The sequence below is a fragment of the Diplotaxodon limnothrissa genome, linkage group LG5 (genome assembly GCF_057381915.1).
Source record: "Diplotaxodon limnothrissa isolate DT_005_m linkage group LG5, D_limnothrissa_male_GT1.1, whole genome shotgun sequence".
NCBI classification, from domain to species: domain Eukaryota; kingdom Metazoa; phylum Chordata; class Actinopteri; order Cichliformes; family Cichlidae; genus Diplotaxodon; species Diplotaxodon limnothrissa.
Window position 1 is genome coordinate 40,054,553 of NC_140600.1, and position 21,665 is coordinate 40,076,217.

At 44.2% G+C, this 21,665-nt stretch overlaps 1 protein-coding gene across 1 annotated transcript; it reads left to right on the top strand.

The window, feature by feature from the left end:
* Window positions 1-294: 294 nt before the first annotated feature.
* On the top strand, window positions 295-15,175 carry sdc4 (syndecan 4). Its single transcript, XM_085353614.1, has 5 exons — window positions 295-567; window positions 11,594-11,783; window positions 11,875-11,912; window positions 12,005-12,197; window positions 12,523-15,175. Exons 1-5 carry the CDS (start codon window positions 511-513, stop codon window positions 12,672-12,674), a joined length of 630 nt encoding a protein of 209 aa, XP_085209740.1. The 5' UTR covers window positions 295-510; the 3' UTR covers window positions 12,675-15,175.
* The last annotated feature ends 6,490 nt before the right edge of the window (window positions 15,176-21,665 follow it).

The window sequence follows — 21,665 nt, forward strand, 5'->3', positions numbered from 1 at the left end:
TTATAATTATTTGATTCATTACGTTTTATTATCACTGTTAATATATTTTTGTTTTTCTCGTTTTAAATATATTTGTACTGAGTTTTACATTCATGCATTCACTTAAAAATGGCGTTTTAAAAAAAATAACTGAGGTAAACAATAAAAGAAAAGGTGAAATGGGCGGAGCCAGCGGACAAGCCTAGCCTGTGGAATGTGCTGATTTCCACACGTCATACGTACGCTGGCCGATGATTGGTTTACAGACTCAAGTAAAAAAGACCAGACAAGCCGGCGGCTATTCAGTAAGCGCAGCAGCAGCGAACGAAAGAAACTTTACGGGAGAAACGGTGACGGTACCGAGAGGCGGACGGCTGTACTGTGTGTTATTTGCTGGACTATACTGGAACACAGCGGCGGGACACTGAAGACGCTCAGCTCGCTGTTTTTTTTTAAGCTACAAATCCCCGTTAAGCTAACGTTTAGGGCGACATTCCCGCTTGTTTTTGTGAACTACCTGGAAGAACAGCCATGCTCACCCTGTGCCTCGTGTTGATGTTATCCACTGCCTCCGTCTTCTCAGAGTCGGTAAGTAGTTTCTCCAGCGAGCAGCTCAAATTCAAACACTCGTGTATCTCTGTTTCGGGAGCGCTACCTTGCTGAGGTTAGCCCTGTGTTTGTGTGCTGTTAGCGGGAGCCGGAAGGCTGTGATTTACCTGTCCTATCCCTCTGTTTAAGTACGGAAATGAGAGTTGTTAGCCACTTAGCTTCTCCTGGGATATGGCAGCTATTATCCCGAATGGGGGGGGGTCGTCACTTTTCCAGGATGAATCCCAGAGACACTTCCCAAAGAGGATCAATCCTGTTTGATCAAAGAGACAGTTTCCCGCCCCCGATAATAATACAGATGCACGCCAGACTCTCTTGTGTCTTTGAACACTTCTCCAGGTTGTTGCCAGTGTGAGCTAATGGGGAAATCTGAGTGCAGACTCCTTTTGGAGCCACTGAGACTTAAATGGTGAATCCATGTGTTGTTGTTAGAACAGAATTTGACTTTAATTAGTAGGATTTGTGTGTTATGAGGAGGCTCGCTGAGCTGGAAGGCACCAAATCCCAGTTTGAGTGAGATCCATGTTACGCCCCTTCCATTCTGATGCTTTCCCATTAACTGTCTATGAATTAGCTGACCAGGGGAGCTGGATGTGTTGCAAGCATGATTAGGTAAGCCCTGCAGCGTAGGTAGATCCATATTTGCTGATGATTCATGTCTACACGTGTTGCAAACGGGATGTATTTGGATTTAGTTGGGCGATAAAATAATTTTTAAAGTTCCAGAGACACTGTACTGAAAGTTTTCCTTTCTTGATAGTTAGATTGTTCTAGGCATAAATGTGAGGAGACATTATGCAAAAAAGACAAGTCTTTAATTGTTTTGCCCAAACATGCGTTACATTGCTTCTGTTTTGTTGCTCTGATTAATCATTTTTAGTGTGATTAACATCAACATTGAATGCTTGATGCCACCCACATACAAAAACATGCACCCTGCCCCCCTCCACTCAGGCCAGTTGGTCCATACGAATGGTGAGAATGAGCAAAAAGCAGTAAGAGCTGGTTTAACTGCATGTCTGACATACGGCAGGATTTGTTAAAGGATGCTAATCTCAGAGCAGATTGTTGTCTGTACAATCACGCTTTAGTTTGTGCAACACGTCACAACCATTTGTAGACACATTTGTAGGCTGGAGCGGTTCTCTGTTTAAGCAGCATAACGGTTATATTCGGGGTTCTGGCTATTCCACCGTTCCACATTTTGGTGTGAGAAGGGGTTGGAACAAAACATGGCGGCCTGATTGGGCCTTACAGTCTGTTACATTCCTCAAAGTATCTCCTCCTCCTCCTCTTCTTTCTTTTGGTCCCCCCTCTGGTATGTGACCTTTGGTGACCTTGACCGGCCCTCTCTGGGATTTTGCACACTTGATGGGGTCTCAATGGGACCTCGGGGTGACACTCCACTTCTTTAACACAGCTAGCCTAGTGTGGTTACACCTACAGCTTTCCCACCAAAACATTCCCCCTTTCCTTCCTTAAACGAGCTCCAGATATTGACCCCTTTCTCTCCCGCGTGTCCTTTCCTTTAATGCATACTTGGCCTCTGAGCTATCACAATACTTGCCTCCTTGTGGCCTTTCCTCTCTGCCCACGAGGTCATTATTGGTATGTGGGTTTGGCATTCCCTGCTAATCGATAACAATGTTCTTTTACCTGACAATAGAACATGCTCTGAATGCAGAAAAAGGGTTTTTTGAGAGCCACAGGCACGATCGGAATGTTTTTATCACGGGATTGAGTCGGATTTCATATCAACTTGGATGCCAGCAGGAACTTGGTGCCATTTCGCTTTGGTCAGCTTGTCTGTTTTTATCAGTTTGTTCAAGATAGCGTGGCATGCCAAACAAACCCTGTTCTCTGTTCTTTTTATTTTCCATTGACCTCAGCGTTTTCTGCCCATGTATGGTCCTTCGCTGCCCAGCCAAGGGTGAAGGTGAAAAAGATAGGAAAGACCAGCCCAGTGTAATGTTTGTGCTAATGTGCAGGGCGTTTTTCTGAAATGTCAAAAATGTTGAGAGAACTCCAAACACATGCCTTCAATTATGATATAAGACAGAATAAAACAACATCTTGTTTAACAGGCTGAAAGATGAGCTTGTTTGGCCTTTAATAAGGGTATCGTTCATCTTTATGGAAATAGAAGTCCAGTTTTTATGATTTAATTTAACACATGTCCTTGAAGTTGAAATTGTGGTGGTTAATCGGGGTAAGAAAAGTCTTCTTTGCCCCAGAGTTAATCCATGTTGCCCCATCAGACCCTTAGCTTGTTGCCTCTGGAGCCCATTTGTTAGAACTTGTTGGAATGTGACTGGTTTTGCAGCCCCCCCCCCCCCCCTCCGATCATTTGCACCAGAATGAAGCAGGTTTTTAAGGCTAGTTTTTTGTCTCCTTTGCATGATGGGGTGCAGGGTGGTGCTTGATAAATACTATGACTAGGATGTAATAATGGTTCCTGCTTTGCTGCCCGCTGGTCTATAAAATCCCTTTGGGCCCAGGAATGTTGGCACACAGAGAGAGGAGGTTTTTGTCCTTCCTGCCCACGACGGAGTGCAGTCGAATCCAATCCCCCGGACTCCCTCCACCCTTTTCCAACCACTGCATACTCTGGCAGCTGTAACGGGAACTATATGAATGCATTCAGGGCAGAAGTCGACCATAAAAACCCTCCAATTCTGGTTATATCACTTTCAGCTGACTTTTTTTTTCTTTTTTTTTTTAAGACAGAGACAGGCAGTTTAAAGATGCTGAGCAGTCTCTGATTATAAGCCTCTGCTGTGTGCTGTTACTCTCAACAGGGGCTCTTGCAGATTTTAAGCACAAAAAAAAGTTATATTTTATATACATAGTTAAGTAAAGCGAAAAGCTGGTTATGCTCCAGAAACACTTGTTGCACATATAAAATCTGCTTGACCAAGCTATTTCAGCTTATGGCTTTCACCAGTGTCATCATAAAACATGTTGCAGACAACATTTTAACTGCTCCAGACTTTATGCAACCTCCAAAGTATTTAAAGTTGTGCAGGAAAACAGTTTATCTGCCTTTAAACTCATGCATCTGGTCAGCGTTACAGTAAAATCCATTAATTTGTGTTTAATACTTCAAAAATCTTACATTGTAACTTGTAACAACTGGAGAAGTTTAGACATTGCTTTCGGGCCTGGAAGTTGTGTTTTTATTATTTTTAATTAAATGACAGCAAACCCCTGCTGCTCCTTCATCGTCTATGACTAAAATTGGCAGGGCTTGTTTTATTCTGGGGATTTTCTTGCAAACTGGATGGGGAAGGACTCTTATTACCAGCTGTAGTCCGTGATGGTGGAGCTGGGAGACCTTTAGCGCTACATGAGCACCAGCAAACGAAACGTCACTCGCGAGGTCCTACTGGAACGAGAGCGGGGAAAGGCTGGAGCTAGCTGGTTGTATGCTGATCATGTTGTTGTCCTGAGGGAGTTTATGCGGTGCATGCGTGGACAGCGCTCCAGTTTGGGGTTTTTTGTTATTTTTATATATATATTTTTTTTATGTCAGGGGAATGTGAGCCTCGCTGCGATTCCTCTGGGAACGGCGAGCCTCGGAGGGAGGCCTTTTAATGTCAGCTTGTGCCGTCTCAGTCTCCTCGTTCTTTTGCACGTTTGTTTCAGGATTGAAGCCAGACTCTTTCCAGCTATCAGCTCCCGTCCACAGCACATGTATTGGGCATGAGAAATGATAATCAAAGCACACCATCCGCAGGCAGGCAGGCAGGCAGACATCCAAATGATATCGACCCAATATTTCTAATGTATCTGCAATGGGTTTTTTTGGTTTTTTTTTTGTTTTTTTTGGTGATTATTAATGTGCGGCTGCTTCTGCCCGTTGTTTTCACTATTGATCAGCCTGTTAGTTGTTAGAAGATGGTCAGATGGCTGAAGTCTGAGGTGACGCCATCAAAATCAAACATAGTGGGCTAGAAATGGCGTGCGATGATAATGTCAAACAACAAAGATTTCTTGAACTGTGTGCATAACCATTACCCTGAAGTGTAGCAACCATCATCCTTTCACCAAACTTTGAATTGGCCCTTTATTCACAGACGTGAGGATTATGGGGATTTTTGCTGATTCTCTTTTGATAAATAATTTCCCCCAGGGATCAATAAAGTATTCTGATTCTGATAACGGCTCATTGTGTTTGTCGGCTTCTGGAAATTTACTTCTTACAAACGAAACCCAGTTGATACTCCACAAACGGCACCCACCCACTGAGCAGAGCTCGCAGGCTGCTTTTGGGTGGCGTGAGGGTTTTCCCTTATTCGAATGCATTTCAGCAGTACAGCACCTTTTTGATGTGGTGTGTGTGAGGTCTACCTCGCGACTGTAGACCGCAACCGTCACATTAACCTTTAACTACCTGCACAGGATGCTACATTCATTTCTAATCCACTGAGTTAATCAATGATTAACTTTGGAAGTTTTGGATGTTTGAATGAGTCTCTGGACTTCTAGAGAACCCACAGACCACAAAAGACCTTTGACTGTGGGTTTTAGGAAAGAAACTCAACTTCACATGCTGTGAACTGAAAACACTACAACTCTCTTGTAGAAATGAAGAGTAAAATTAAACTCCCACTGTGTACGCTTCCTCTTTCAGTCACCCTCAAGCATTATAACCAACTGCCTTCATACACACCTGCATGTTTCTGCTTTGATTAAACTGTGCTTCTGACATCTGCTCGATTTAATGTTTGGAAATGGACGAGTTGGCACGATCTCTGTAAAAGAAAAGGTGTTACCCTCCGCATAATTAAAAACGTCTTTGTGAAACCTAAAATGTTGCCTCTTTTGTCAAGAAGCAAGCGTAAAGTAAACTCCTGAAATCACCAGAGCACTAAGCTTCACTTTGACTCAGTTACTATTGTCCTTCAATGAATAAAGACAAATATTAGTGAAATGAGTCAAATCTTAAAATCCAGTGTGATAAAGAGCCTGTTTTCTGTGAGACTTCTTAGATAAGACGGTGGCTGTACAATCAGCCAGCTGTGCAGCAGACTGGGACGATTTATTCTCTGCTGACGGGGCTAATTGAGCTTTAATGAGCCCCTCCTGAGAGTTTGATCTTATCTGTGCAGCTTTTGTTGGTCCCTTCCTGCTGCTGCCGAGCTCACCCTGTCGCATCTCTGACCGAATCCTCGACTAATGGTGAAAAAGGCCGGATGCCTGCATCGTCTCGAGCTCTTACTGAAGCTTGCGTCCTCCATCTTCCAGCGCTTTAATGCCACTCCCCCAGGCAGCATATCGCCGCCTTGAATCAAACATTACAGGCCGATAGACTACAGGGAAGACACCAAGGGGTCTTATCTGCTTAAAGATCAGCCTGCGAGCAGGAAAACAGGAAATGTCCATCAGAAACAAATCAGCATATTTGTTCTTTGTGCATTTAAGTAAACATCTGAGATATTTTTACTTGAATTTGTAGGAAACTTTTGGCTATATTTGGACATAAGCAGATCTGAGGTCAGCTTTATCAGACCGCTCAGTCAAATTAAACCTCCGTCCCTCACTGATTAGCACACTGTCAACATACAGTCACAGCTGATTAACAGATCAGTCTCAATGCCCAGCTTCATCCGGCTCTGAGTCGCAGCATGAATAACTAACTCGCACCGAGAACACGATCTGTAATCAAAGAGTGAGTTTCACTCTGGAAACCATGCTGCTTATGTGAGACCAGAAATGAGCCCAAGTAAGTATTTTGAGAGCCCATAACTTTGCAAATATTTGAAGTATGAAGGTAAAATTTTACTCCAGTTATTTTCAGGGTCAGCTGTTTCTGAGGAGAGTCAGGAGGGAGGCACTGATTGTTTTTGAACATCAGGGAAACGAGGTAAATGGTGACGGACTCTTACACACCTCCGAGCCGTGTGTGTGTTGCGTTGTGTCGGACTGAGGAATGTGTTCCTCCACATAGGTCAGCTCGGCAAAAAGCCAAAACCTCGTCGATGCAGCCGCCACATTCCTGCCTCATCCGCAGTGAAGCCAAAGCACTCTAAGCACACGCAGACGCTCGACTCGGAGCTCGGGCCAAACCAGCGAGGCTGCTGTCAGGTCTCTTCTGGCCTCACAGGCTGAAGGGGCCTAATACGGATGATAACGGGTGTCTTTGTTTTTAGGAGCTTCACCCATGACATGCAGACAGGGTTAGAGGTGCTGATGAAAAGTCTGAAATACTTGCACAAAAGGCTTCTTCCAGTTCCTTGGAATAGATGGAGACCCACTTCCAGGGAGTTTAGTGTGGCTGGTCTGGTGCTGGGAACTCCGCTATAGATAGATCCGGCGTAGGTAGGAGGAATCTGGAGCTCTGCTGTCAGTACGGAGAGGAAAATGTAGGTTAGTGTTTGAGGATGACCACATTCAGGCCTCCTGAAGGAACAGCTGAGCTGATATGGGTCAGCTTTATGATTTTAACGAAGCAATGATTTTCACTCCTCCCGTGGCCTTTGGATTTCTTTGGCGGTTACGTCAGAGGTCAGGAGTACATCTTACCAGCAGATGAAGTGACACAATGCTGGTGCAAATCCTGCTGGCTCAAGTATCAACGGGGCGGGGGGCTGAAGAAATGGGAGACACTGAGGAAGACGAGCACTGCTTTGGCCTCTGAAAACTGACTTTTCTGGACAAAGCTCGTGAGATGCCGGACACGGCAAAGAATAAGGAAGCACATTCCTGTCTTTTCACGTGTTGAACCTCCTCCAGTCGGCCGTGTGAAAGGACCAGATGCCCCTCTCCGTGCTGGCAGATGGAGGGATTGTTTCCAGAGTTTAATGAAGGGAGGCTGCTGGAGGCTTAGCCCAGTTACCTTGGTCATTGATATGCTCTCGGGGCGTCCACTGGCATTGTTTGGTGTCAGTAGAAGGGACGGGCCCTAAAGCTGGTTGGTAGGACTCCTGGCAGACTGCTTTTTTTTTTTTTTTTTTTTTTTTTTTAGCGAAGCTGAGCAGTTGGAGGGTTTTGGTTTTTAGGACCTCCGTGCTGTAATGGGCAGGATAAAGAAGGGTGTGATGGGATGGAGGTGTGACGTGTCTGATGGGGCAGGAATGGAGTCTACAGGGAGGGGGCGATGGCGTCTCTTTTCAAAGGCTAATCAAAGAAAGCCGATGGCTTTTGTTGTGCTTACAGTAACAGAAAAGGTCACATGACAACAAAGCACAGCAGTTAATCAGCTGGCTGATGGACGTGGTCGTTTCACAGATGTCAGCATCACTAATGTGACTTTTCTGTCACGCGTGATGATTTTGTTGCATGCGAGGACTGTCTGGGTCACATGGTTGGTAACCTCAGACTGTAACCACGTGGCACAAGGAGCTCTGCAGTTTGGGCCTTTTTATAAGACAAAGGGCAGCTGTGTTCAGCTGCTGGATTGACTCTGACCTTTGACCTCTGTGTTGGCTTTATCTGAGTGAGTGCTGTGATGAGTCAGGCTTTTATAGAACGAGTTATAAAACGTTAAAGCGGAGAGAGGAGGCTTTTTGTTGTTTTCTTCTTAAACGAGTCCATGTTTGGTTCTGTGGGAATGAGAAGCGGAGCCTTGAACAGAAATCTTATCCCATATTTCTTTCCACTGAATCCATTTGGTTGGTTGGTTTGGCTGCCATCCATATCCGGCTGCTTATCAGCTGTTGCACATTAGGCCCAAAACATACCAGGCTGTGAATCACTGATGGAGGACAAAATGGGGATCTGTTAACAGGCTGTAAAATGGCTGGTTGTGATTCTTCTGTCTGTAAACTCTCGGGACTTCCACTCTTCAGCTTTCACCGAGTTTTCCAGGCCGTTTGCAGGCGTTTGCGGCCTCCCCTCGAACCGCAGCGAGCTCTGCTGTAAAGCACGTAGCCGGACTTTGTGTCGCTGAAGCTCATTCAGGCTGTTTGTAATGAACACATTCGGCTTGATGTGAAGGAACAATGATAATCTGTCCACTCAGGCTGTTTGTGGCAGTGTTTCCAAGCAGATAAAGGCTGCTTTCAATTAAGTTTTAACGCGAGCTGAAGTGGAGAAACGGAAAGTTTGTTTGAAGAGAAAAAAATCACAAAGGTATCGCAGGACCTTTAAAACTGTAAATCCTTGAAACAGACACTGGCAGAGTAATGCAGTTCAAATGAAAATAACAAGCAAAAAGGAAAAAGTTCAAATAAATAAAACAAACCTTAAAATGGCTACAATAACCGAAAATTAGTAAGAACAGGAAATAAACTTTGTTCTGATATAGATTCAAATATAACTAATAGACTGTGACTATTCTTATAGACTAAGTTACAGGTATATAAAGTGCTTCAGGTGTGTTATGTACCCTCTGGAGGACAGACGGGGTCTTTCTTATTACTCACACAGTAAATGAGTGCGTGCCTGCTAACAGTGTAACATGTGCTGTGTGGCTGTGACTGAGTGGACCGCTCAGTAAAATGAGTGAGCGCTGATTTTCATGTCGATTTGTTACGTAACCTCAGCTCGGGCGCTCCTCTGTCCTCTGTTTGCCGGTCCGTGCTGGTTTAGAAGATGTATACACACACACACACACACACACACACACACACACACACACACACACACACACACACACACACACACACACGCTGTGTTCCCTACCGATCTGTTTTCAGGCTGACGTTGTGACGTTGGACAGTTTTTACAGAAACTGAGGCTTCCGGCGCTCATCCTTGGCTCTGTTTGTTTTTCCTGGATTTGGAACACCGTTGTTGTTTTTGCTGGGACTTGGCCTGAACCCCGTCCCAGCTCCGGGAAATTATAGTAAAAGTAGAATATGTCGCACATGTGACGGTAACATCGGAGGCCTTATGTAACGCAAGCCTCGAGCTATTGATCTTTTCTGTTCTCCCGAATACGCCGGGCCTGCCGGGACAGGCCTCAGTCAGCCTGAGAGGCGTACGCTTCTTTTCTTTTAGCCCTCCGGGACGCAAGCGTCCAAGTTACACCACGCAGGGGTTAAAGGTCAGAGGAACTGGGAAGGGGAGCGTTTTCAACACCCCAGGACACAGAAGGACAAAACGTACTCTTACTTTTTTGTTTGTGTGGAACTTGAAAAATGCAAAGTGTTCCTGTTTTTAGAAAAAGGCCCACACCCACTCCACAGACTAAGGTTCGGGTCATTAACGTTCCTTAAGTTTGACAGGAGACGGTGACTAAACGCATAAAACCCGCCAATAAATCACTGAAATCCCTCGAGTGAGGCAAGAAAACGTGTTTTTGTAGCAAGAAGCAGAGAAATCAGGTTTTCTGGGCTTTTAAAACCATCTGTAACCGCAAATCGAAGTAAAACGAGCCTCGGGGGGGGAATGATGTCAAATATAACAAAATGAAGGGCTGTGAGTCCTGCTGGTTTACCTGATTGAATCAGCCTGACTCATACGGGTCCACACGGAGGCTTGAATGAGCGTAATTCCTCTAATGTGACTCAGAGGACGTGTTGCAGCAGGACTGTGAATGGTTGCGAGGAAATGAAGAGCCAGCAGTCACCACTTTTCGGCTCGGGATTACTGACAAAGACAGGCAGGCAGGCATGAATGCACACATACAGGATCACGGCTCCCTGCTGCACATGTAAGGGCTTTAAATGAGGACATAATAGAGCAGCGATCCTCAGCCGCGCTACTACCGCCACAGCTTTCAGGACGGACATGAAAAGACATGAAGAGAGAAGAAAAGATCAAATTTGTGTGGAAATGGATGCAGTACAAACCTTTAGCTGCAGCTGTTTCCAGCTGTTATCGGTTTGGATGTTTCTGCTTCAAGGACACAGACTGTGAATGTTTTCAAGCACTTTTAAATGATTTAAGTGTCCTGTTTAGTTCAGCTGCCCTCAAACCCAAAGATTGTTGTCACGAAGCATAAAAACATAAACAACAACAAGTTGTTCACCTTTAAGGAGCCGCAAACTCTTTCAAATTTGATGTTTGCTCCTGGATTTTTAAATACAGCTCTGTAAGGAAAGCCAGGAAAGAGGGACTCAGACGGGAAGAAATGGAGTAAAGTGCAAGGGAACGCACACAAAGGAGGCCTGAAAGTGTAGGAAACCAAACAAATTGGAGCAGGAGCGGCGAGTCCTCGCGAGCCCACCTTGTTGCTAAGGAGTCGCGGTAAAATGGCCGCCTTTGTTTGAAAGCTCTGTGCAGGCACAATGGGGCATCCCCTCCCCTCTTTCTTCTCTGCTTTTTAAAGGCAGCGGCTGAGAGGATTACCTTCAAACACGTCGTTACCACGCCGAGCGGCCGAGAACACACAAACAGGGAGGCCCCGGGCGGGCTGGGTTAACCCTTAAATGAAGACTGGGATGGAAGTAATTAAGAGCCTCGTGACGTACACGACTCGATCTGTGAGAGAGTGGACGAGGATGTTTGTGGGACATCCGGGAAGCTTTCCAGTGTGATTTGTGGTCTGCTTTTGTTCTCGCTAAATGGAAAGCTCAGAAAAATAAAAGCTTGTTCCAGTTTTCCCGACAACATAATCACCACTCTTCTTTTCCTGGAAACTCGATTGGCTGCTTCCTGTCGGACACAAACATCACATGGGCTCCTCCTCGTCTGCATCGCGTTCGGTGCTGTAAAACACATCAGGCTCATGTCCCGTCTCACTGTGTGTGTGTGTGTGTGTGTGTGTGTGTGTGTGTGTGTGTGTGTGTGTGTGTGTGTGTGTGTGTGTGTGTGTGTGTGTTAATGTTAATGATTAGGTGATGGATTTGGGGAGGGGGTGTTAATCCCATTCCTGCAGCTTAGCGGGCAAATGGTCACTGAAATAAACTCTTGTAATGTGATTAAATGTGGCTGATGTGCCCTCACCATGTTAAGCTTTGATAGGGATGGTAACCATGGCGACTGGGCTGATTGAAGGGGCCTGATTGGGCAGGCTTGACCAAAAAGTTACAGAGAAACTGGAAGCATGTCGGCCTATCAGACCGAAGGAGTGTTAGTGAGATAAAGTCCCTCTGAGCCTCCGTCTGATGTCCCAGCAGGTGAGGGAGACGGAGACATGGATGCCCATGAAGAGCTCGCAGACGGCCGGCGTGTCGACACGTGGCGGCGATCTGGAGGCGTCTGGAGACGCCCCGATTGGCTCAGACTTCGGCTTCACAGACGACGACGCTGACAATTACACGTACGACGATGAAGACTACAACGACTTCTCTGGATCTGGTGACGCAGGTCGGTCCTGACGAGAAACACTCAGCGCAGCGATTTCTGACGTTTACGTAGAATCTGTAAGATTAAATGAAGAATCTGCTTCTTTCCACAGACACGCCCATGTCACCTGACGAGACGACAACAGTGAAGGTGAGAAGCGTCTGCACGTGGAGTCTCCTTAAATACTTAAACCCTCAACCATGCAGCAGAGGCTTCACCAACTCTTTTCTCTTCATTTACAGCTCGACATTATTGACAATAAGATCCCCGAGCCAGAGCGCCCGGTGCGACCAACCGTCAACGAGAGAGATATCGTTGAGAAGAACGAGATCCCTGTGCTGGGCAACGACGATCGCAGAGAAGACAACCTGTCCAATGTCCTCATGTCCCACACCGGCAACGAGAGCATCACGAGCAAGACGGAGTTCCTTGCAGGTCAGTCGTGCTCTTACAAACATCTTTGAAGCAGCCAAAACGTAACTTTGAGTTTTTAAATGTCCAAAGATGGAAATGCTGCCCGAGTTTTAACATCAGACGCAGGAAAATTTCCCTAAGCTGTGATAAACTTAAACTAAGAACAAGAGCACGGTAGCGCTCGTACACGATGTCAGATGACGTGATTTCTAAAGTGTAGGGCTGACGAGGAGCTTCAGAGCTCCCTCCCCAGAGGAGCAGGAGGAGGCTCCTGTCTGGGTGGAAGGAGTAGGAATCACTGTCACAGCTTAAAAAGTCTCATCTGTCGCTTTACTTTCTCTTCCAGCTCTGACCGCGACCCTCGCCGTCAGCCTGGTGCTCGCCGTCCTCCTCATCCTCTTCCTCATCTATCGCATGAAGAAAAAGGACGAGGGCAGCTACGATCTGTCGAAGAAGCCCATCTACAAGAAGGCCCCCACCACAGAGATCTACGCATAGACCCCGACCTCCTCCTGCTCCTCCTCCTTTCACAACCACACACAATCACACACCTCACTCCCTTAAAAACCCAATCAGGGCCGGCGTCTGGCCTTGCCATGCCTCATCATCATCATCATACCTCCTCCTCCTCCTCACTTTCCTCCAGCGGAGCGATGCTGGGTAAATCAGAAGAGAAGCCCCGACAACACAATCGACAGACTGGCTCCTCCCTGATGTGCGCTTTATTACCGACGCTCTCTGAACCAATCAGAGGCTTCGCTTTCTCAGAAAAGGAAAATGAGCGACAGGAGTGGACTGTCTCAGCTGCCATGACCTCACTTCCTCTCAAACAGGACAAGACTCCTCCCTTCTTTCCTTTAAAAACACTAAAACGGTACTTTTATCGGTCCAGTTATTTATTCTCTCCTCTGAACCTGCAACTTCTAAAGACTAACGAGGTTTTCATGAGATTTTTTTTTTTTAATGCCATAATGAGAAAAACAAAGTTGGTTTTAATCTGAAAGTTGTGCAGCGGTTTCATGCTCCGTTAGAAGTGACCCTGTATAGAAGTGTTGTTTCTGCACTGTAAAACGATCACTTCCTGTTCTGTAAACCTTCAGATGCAGCAGAGTTCATTAAAATGACCTTAAAAGGCTTTTTATTTCCCTTCAAAGCTCCTGGTATGTTTGGTTTCTCCTCAGCACATAGCACCAGACGAGTCGTACCAATCCCTGAAAGGAATTTGCAAACGTTGGAGGACCCCGGGTTATTCACCAGCACGTCATAGCGGCGAGGCGTTGCTGCACTCCTCAGCATCGCGCCAGGCGTCGACACTTTCGGATGTAGACTCGCTCACTTTCCTGCAGAGAGTTCGAGGATACGAAGCTATATCCGAATAGCTGGTTAGCTTAGCTTACAAAGTGAAAAGCATTAGCCAAAGCTAATACAGCTAAAGGCTATTATGTGTGAAGTAGCTGTAAACTCATCAAATTAATGTTCTCGACATATAATGTGCAGATTTGGGTTTAACCACCTTTTTAAGCATAAAGTCAGTCTGATGGCAGCATTTAAAGTCGGGTTTCCTCAGCTAATGCTATGCTACAGTAGCGTAGCAACGCTAATGTAACATTTGGGGCTTTTTTTTCCCCAGTTTTTCATAAATTAAGATGAAAGAAATGAAGCGTAAATGTGGTCTTCGGTAATTCCGTTAGCTGCTTTTTTTTCTTTTCTTTTTTTTAATTAATCTAGCTAGCTGATTTATTTGTGCTAAGCTAACTCTAATGTAATTTTGACCAAACGTGAGTGGCTTATATCTTTTCTAAAACTTGCCAAATTAAAATTGTAATTCCTTCAGTTCTTTCAGCACTGAGGTGCTAATCCGTGTAAAAGTTGAGCTCTGTGATTGCAGAAACAGTACTTTTTTCTTTCTTTGATATATATATATTTTTTCTCAATCATGGGGTTGATGCTTCTCTCGATAAGCTACACGACTGTTTGCTGTTTAGTTTTTATATTTTCAGTCACAGTTCTCGGAGCAATCGCCGACGCCGTCGTAAGCCGGTCCAATGCATCCAGACTGCTCTACCAAGGATTTGTACATAGTCATTAAATATCAATTTTTAAAAAAAGCTTAAATATATTAACTTGGTACTCAGCCGTGTTCTGGCAACAGAAATATCTACCAAATATTTAAATGCCAAATTGTTTTGTTTTTGCTCTTTGGTGTCCTGCAGTAACCTTCATGTGATTTACTGTAAATGTAAGTTTTGATACTACCGATGCTAATACTAACGCCTCTAATGTCCTCCAGTGTTTTATTTTCCCTCCTGTAGATCAACTAGTTCCCCTCCGTTATTATTTTTAATTAATTTAACTGTCAAATTATTTTATTGCCTTCCTTCAGGTTCGGGTGTTCACCCTTAAGCTGTTGTATATGTGATTTTTAAAAGTTTTATATACACTAGTTTCAGATTTCCAGCAAATAGTTTTGAAACTTTTTATTTGGTAAGAGTGTCTATTATCTTTTAGACTTTTTGCTTTTGTATTTATGGTTTTGTTTTTTGTAGAAGGATTGATTATGTGGTTGCTGTACGTCTCTTCGTTCGAGGGATGTTGTGTCGATGAGCCACGTTGCCGTCAGCAGACCTCGGGTCGATTCTTGGCGACTCACTTTTGTAAATCTGAACACGACCGGCGACGCGAGCAGCCGCACAGTTACGAAAACACTCGAGGCCTGATAACTGACACAATGCTGCTGCCCGTGTCCTCTGGTGTGCCGGGAGGAACGAGCTGACCTCTGACTCGGGCAGAGGAGTAAATCTGATCAGATTACACGAGTTTAAAAAAGAATATTTCAAAAAGCAGTCTGTCGTCGGCCCCAGGTCTGAGTCGGTAAACATGGGAGGGTATGTTCTGCTGCTTAATGTCACAAATACCACACGTGAATCATTGGAGTGGAGCCAATGAATCATTGGTTTCTCAATGCTGGTTCCGATTTATTGAAAATAAAGTTATTTTTATGCACATTAACATTTTAAATGTGTGTTTTGTTTCATTTCCTGAGGGAAAGATGACTAAAGAGACACTTGTCACTTCACCTGATCACAGGGGGTAAATTCCCCCTCAGCGGTTTTCTTTCTAGTTGTTACTCTGACAGCGTAGGACTCCTGCTATCTTTGCTTTCTTAGTATTTTGTGTTGCACAAACAGTGCAGGCGTTGTTGCCAAGGAGACGAGCACAGTTTAAATGCACAAAACCTTTTTAGCACGATTTATTTTGTGTTCGGCATGAAGGAAAGGCAGATGATAACAAATGTACTTCGAGTAACTGAGCTGCTTTCACTGTCAAAGAGAGTCCAGGTGTGTGTGTGTGTGTGTGTGTGTCGGATCGAACTGACAAGCCGTTGCCTGCCAGCTTCAGCGCAGCCGGGAAAAACACACTCCACTAAACGCCAAAACACTGACGAATGCAGCTCTGCTGGGAGGGGCGCACACATTCCAGCACACACATATTCAAACATTATCCTTCACACACGCTTTCATAACCAAGCACACGGCCGCGCGGGTGGGGGTGCTGGCGGGGGCACTTTGCACTGGACCTATTTGTTCAAAAACAAGAACAGGCGAAGGTTAAAGTGCCACTTTCTTTTTAATCCTCTTTGATCCAGCTCCACCGGTCTGCTCCTGCTGGATGCTGAGCAGGTGAAGTGTGCGTGCTTTGCATCAGGTCTGAATGGGGACTTTCCTTTCACAAATTTGGTCCTGATAAAGTTCCCCCGGTTATTTTTATTTGGTTTAAATACAGATGTGCCTGCATAAAAACAGAAGGGGGCAACTGCCAACATGCTCCAACGTACAGCTCCAGAAGCACGGCCGTTTCTACGACTTTTTTCTTACTGGGTGGGAGAGTGAGATGTGACTACATGGAGGCACAGACAGCCTGCCTGGAGTTTGCCAAAAGGCACATGAAAGACTCTCAGACCACGAGAAATAAAACTCTCTGGTCTGATTGAACAAATATCCCCTACGGGGAAGCATGGTGGTGCTAACATCTTGCTGTGGGAATGTTGTGCAGCTGCAGGAACTGGAAGACTAGTCGAGGTCAAAGGGAAGGGAGAGGTCACGGGAATGCCGATATGTGCGCAGACATCACTGGTGATCCTCTGGAGCGATCGGGATTCATCTGCCAACCGGACAGCAGCCCTCATTAATTAGCACAATTTTGATGTAACATTATATGTGATCAGTTTTGGAATAAGGCTGTAACAGGACAAAATGTAGAACAAGTGAAGCTCTGTGAAAAGTTTCTGGATGCTCTGTATATAAAGCATGTAGAAGCATCACAATACCTTTGCTAAACTGAATCATACTTGCAAGATTAGGAGGCAGCTTCTCGCAGTTAATTGTCACACTGCCACTAAAAAGGGCTGCAGGAATAAATGCTCATAGTAATAATAATCATCTAAGGAGCTCGGGAAGAAATGCAACCTTCAAGAAACTTAAACAAGTCTTTTCTTTAGATTACTATGACCTGGATATCATAGGAGTGATCGTTCCTCTGTTTGAATGCAAACAGTCAGTAGACATTCATAACTAAAGATCTACAGGTCACAGGATGAGGTTTTGCTAACGAGAACTGCAAAGGCAGAAAATGATCAAGCACAGGATGTCAGATGGAGTCAGATAAAACCAGAAACCAGACTGTGTAACGTCACTGTGAGGTTTCTAAGTTTCAGCTGGTAATCTGTAACAACGGCTGGTTTTCACAGGCAGTAGTTTCAGTGCAAAGACCAAGTTTCCAGATTTTAAGCTGTAATTTAAAGGGGGCTGGTCACTCAGTTCCTTTTTTTAATGCTCAAAAATGTTAAAAATAACTCAAAATAGCAATATCTTCAAGGACCTGGTGGTCCATCATATTACAGCAAGCGTGTTTGGGAATCCAGAGATCAGGGACTCCAGCCACCTGATAATTCAAACTTAATACAGTTTAAACAGGTCATTTATTATTCAAATAAAAATGTTGTGAGGGTAAACTGGCCCCTGATAGGGTCCCCCGTAACAAACTGGTCCTCGGTGTGGGGCCACACAGAGCAAATCTAAAAATAAAATAAATCAAGGTTCCAGTTTACCTGGAACAGGGTCCATCCTGCCCGGAACAGGATCTCAGACCAGACCCAGGATAAGGGCAAGCGTCAGGTGGCCGTGCCTATGGAGCCCAGCCGGGCGCCGCGGTCCTGGTGCTCTGATCCCCAGCTTCCTTAGGCCCCGGGGCAGACCCAGGACTCCCTGGGGAAATTATATCTCTTGGCTGGGATGGGAACAACTTGGTGCTCTCCCTGGATGAGCTAGAAAAGGAGGCTGGGCTGAGGGAAGTCTGGGCTTATAAACCAGATAAACGGCTGAAAATGGATGAAAGGATGAGATGTTGTTTTTGTTGTTGTTTTTGTTGTTGTTTGTTTGTGCCCGATGCCCTCCTGATGTGTGTCTCCTCCACGACGAAACTTGAATATGTGAAACACAAATGAAGCCAAAAACATGTAAACGTGTTTATTTCTACTGTAAAGTTTTAACCTGGGAGTCTACGGGGACCGACTCATGCTGGAGCCTCATGTGGACACTGCAGGAACTACAGCCTTTCGCGCTTCTGGGTTAGCTTAATTTTTCTGTTGCAGAGGACGACGTGATGTGTTCAGGTTATTTTAGGAGAGTGTGATTTAAACACAGATATGGCACTAACATGACTGTTGAGTTTTAGTAGCTTTGTGGGGACCCACAAAGTTGAGGAAGTCATTTTAGTATCATTAAAATATCAGTAGGTCTAACTGGTTAATGAGTGATTACAGTGTAGGGGCCTGGGTTTATAGTGTCATTCAGGTTTTCTGTGTTATTTTAGGAAATGTTTTCCGTGGAACTGAATGAAGTAAACATGGTTTTTCCTCGGTACTGAGTCATTAACCTAATCAGGTAAGCACAGATATAAACTTCCTTGAGCCCAAATATAGAGCACAGAGTCTGCAGATGTATCCTGAACTGCTTTGTGCTGCACAGAAAACACATTCTTTTCTTATCTGTTGTTCTGGCAGTCCTTTTCATGTCCACACACCTTCACACGCAACCTTCGCTGTGTCTTTAGGAACATTTACGGGAACTTCCAAGACGTGTTGCACCAGGCAGGGTGTTACTGGCTCTTTTGTCTTTTATCCTCTGAGACTCAAATCAATGAACCAACGGTTGCAAAAGAAGATTTCAACATCTCTCTGCACACTTATCGCTCTGCATCTCTGCTATGGTTTCTTTGCTTATATAAAGAAAGAGATAACATCTGACACTGAGTTGTGGATTCAAATGAAACAAAATGAAAAATTATCATCCGCAAGATCTTGATTTCTGTTTTTTGGAGCAGTTCAGAGCCTGTTAGCGGTGTGGTCAAACATTTAAAGCTATTAAAATGTTAAAGTTCCCTTTAGAGGAATCAGAGGGATTAATTATTGGATCAGCTCTGAAACCTTTTGTGTCAGATGCAGTTTGAGCTTTAATCTGCACCTCTCAATGGCAGCTCATTAAGCCATTGAGAAGTTACTGTCACAAGCATCAAAGATGAGCTCTTTGTAGTCCATCTTTGGACATTGCAGACAGACGTCAACAACATCCGCTACATACGGAGCCTGCTGTAGGTGCTGTCAGTGTTTGCACCTCCACCTTTTGCTTTTTAGCCTCTTGGATGAGAGTAGTGGAGTAGTTGTTCCCAACTACTCTACACAAATTCCTATGCTTTAGGAATTTGTGACAGCTATACAATACAGCCATGCAGAAAAGGTTATTCCATTATTGCATCAGAGCTCTTTAAAGGAAAACAGGGGAACCACATGACCTCTGGTCTGGTTCTGGAGTTTTTGAACCAGAGGAAGTTAAAGGTCAACAACAGCGTTATTCAGCCAGGCCTGACTGGTTTGGCATAAAATGGAAACTCTGCTGATGTTCCAGTGTAGCTGTTATCACATTCCACTAATGTGTGGTCATATTTGCATCTGCCTGTTTGCTGCATTGATGGAATTAAAGCATCAACACTTCCTCCTCCTCACGTCGGTGCCAAAGTGACGTCATTGCGTCTGATATTGAGGGTTCTTGTTTATCATCAGATATGCACTGATTGTCATTCTTTTAAAAGTGAGTCCTGCCAATAACGATTTTTATCAATTTCAGATTTCTTTCAATGAATTATAACAGACAGCATATCAAAAAATAAATCAATTAAAAATGGAATTATAATCATAAAAAGCATTTAAACTTTACATTACCCCCCAAACTGCAGTAAGTTACAGGATATTTTTCCCACTAAAACAACATGAAACAGTAAGACTCTGCTACTGGAATGAAATGATACAAATACACCTTACAATATAAAGCACCTCAATGCGCTTTATATTGTAAGGTACAGAGAAAAACCCAACAATCATATGACCCCCTATGAGCAACCACTCTGGCGACAGTGGGAAGGAAAAACTCCCTTTTAACAGGAAGAAACCTCCAGCAGAACCAGGCTCAGGGACAAAACATGTTCCAGTATGTTTGTAACTTCACCAGATAAAAGGACGTCGACTCTTTTTCATTTGTCTCTGTAATTTCCCTCATAACTGTTTTGATCCTTTGCTCATACTGAGGCTGCTAGCTTTAGCTTTAGCCGTTTTGCCTGTGTTAGCTTCTTTGAAATGGATGATTTAAGTCTGATTAGGTTTGTTGAACGTTTTTGTGACAGTTCTTTGCACTTTACAATAAACTTTGCTTCTTTAGCTTCACTTTCACGCTAATGACATGTTAGCATGTGACTGCACCACTGTGCACAGATCATACATGGATGTCAGTTTTAATATAGGCACATTTCAAACCAGCAATCTTGTCTTTAAATTACTGAATGCTGTTTGGTGTTAATAAGACAAAACAATTAAAATTGTTTAAATAATGTAAATTTAGTCGGATTCATATATGTGTAATATGTGTTATTGTTTTTTTGAGGTTGTATTTAAACAGATATAGAACCTGCTGAGGACCAGATGATTTTTGCATTTAAACTCACTTATCTGTTGTATTCATGTTCTATTTTGCATATGAAACTGTGGGCAAGTTCGTTCATGCCAGATGTTCAACTTGAAAACCTTGACCTGGACGTCATCTGAAAGCAGCCGACATGTTTCCACTGTTTCCTTCTCCCGACCTCATCTGCATAAACGTCTTCCTTCTTCCGTTTACTCCATTTGAATGTTGGGAGGAAGTTAAACTGACAGCATTGTTCAGCCAGCTCTGACCTGACGCCAACGTTGTTCCAGTTGCAATCGATCGATTCATTGCATCGATGGGATTAAGCATTAACACTTCCTGATCCTCTGCCTGTGCTCTTTATGCTTTTTGTTGTTTTTATTTCCTTTATCTTATGAATATGTTAAAAGTTTTTGTCGTCACAGGGACTTTTTGTTCCATAAGTGGGTCAGAGTAAGCTTTAGAAAAGCAGCAGCATGTGAGGGCTGCTTTAGGTTCAACGATAACATTATATATATATAGCTGGGTTATATATGAGGTTCAGCCTCATCACGCAGGTGAGTCCTTCATCTCTCAATGTGTTGTAGCTCAGGACGCTCTCAAGCTATCAGCTATTTTCTTCTGGATGAGCACAAATCACAGTAATATGTCTGAATAAGTCAAAATAATATGGACACCCACGTGTGTGTGTGTGTGTGTGTGTGTGTGTGTGTGTGTGTGTGTGTGTGTGTGTGTGTGTGTGGTCTCTATCTTTTATTCTCTTCTTTTGTTTTGCAGACACACACAGGTGTTTGAAATCTGACATTTTTACAGTTTATAGATCGGCATGTCTGGATTGTTTTACCTTTATCTGGCACACACACTCTCAACACTTTGTAGAAGCTTTCAGGTAAATAAAATGATCCAGTGTAAGCAGCCTGTGTCACTTGTCTGCAGTGCACATACCAAGCAGCCATGCAGGTGAAGCAGGTCAGGTTACACTTTAATTTTAAAACAGGAAGTAGCCGAGTTAACGCAGGTAAATAAGTAACTTTAAAAAACCCAAATATCTGGGCTAAAATCCACCTTTAAATGTTGGAGAATGATCACACAAACTCGTTTAACATTGGAAGATTCACAAACCATCCACCTCCTCAGGCTCTGTGGGAGGCTGTGAAACTCACTTTAGGGTCTTTTCACTCCATAAAGTTGATGTCTTGTGCGTTTTGTGCTGTTAAAATCTGTCTGGATGTTCTAAGTTTTGTCTTTTTGGCCACAGAACGACCTCCCCTAGAAATCTGTGACATTTTTACTTTTGATGTAATCGTTTAAAATCTCCTGCTAGGCTCTCGAGTGGGCGAGACCCCCTCCACAAAGCAGATCACACAAACTGAGAGGAAGCCGGGGCTCTTAAATCTGTCAGCACACTCACAAAGGGTCAGAGGTCAGGTGACGACAGATTACAGGAACCAAGGTCCTCAGAAAGTGTGTGCGTGCG

Coding starts and splice junctions, on each gene's coding strand:
- sdc4 (XM_085353614.1), top strand. CDS start 511: ATGCTCACCCTGTGCCTCGTGTTGATGTTATCCACTGCCTCCGTCTTC. Junction 568..11,593: donor CCTCCGTCTTCTCAGAGTCG/GTAAGTAGTTTC, acceptor ATGTCCCAGCAG/GTGAGGGAGACGGAGACATG. Junction 11,784..11,874: donor CTCTGGATCTGGTGACGCAG/GTCGGTCCTGAC, acceptor TTCTTTCCACAG/ACACGCCCATGTCACCTGAC.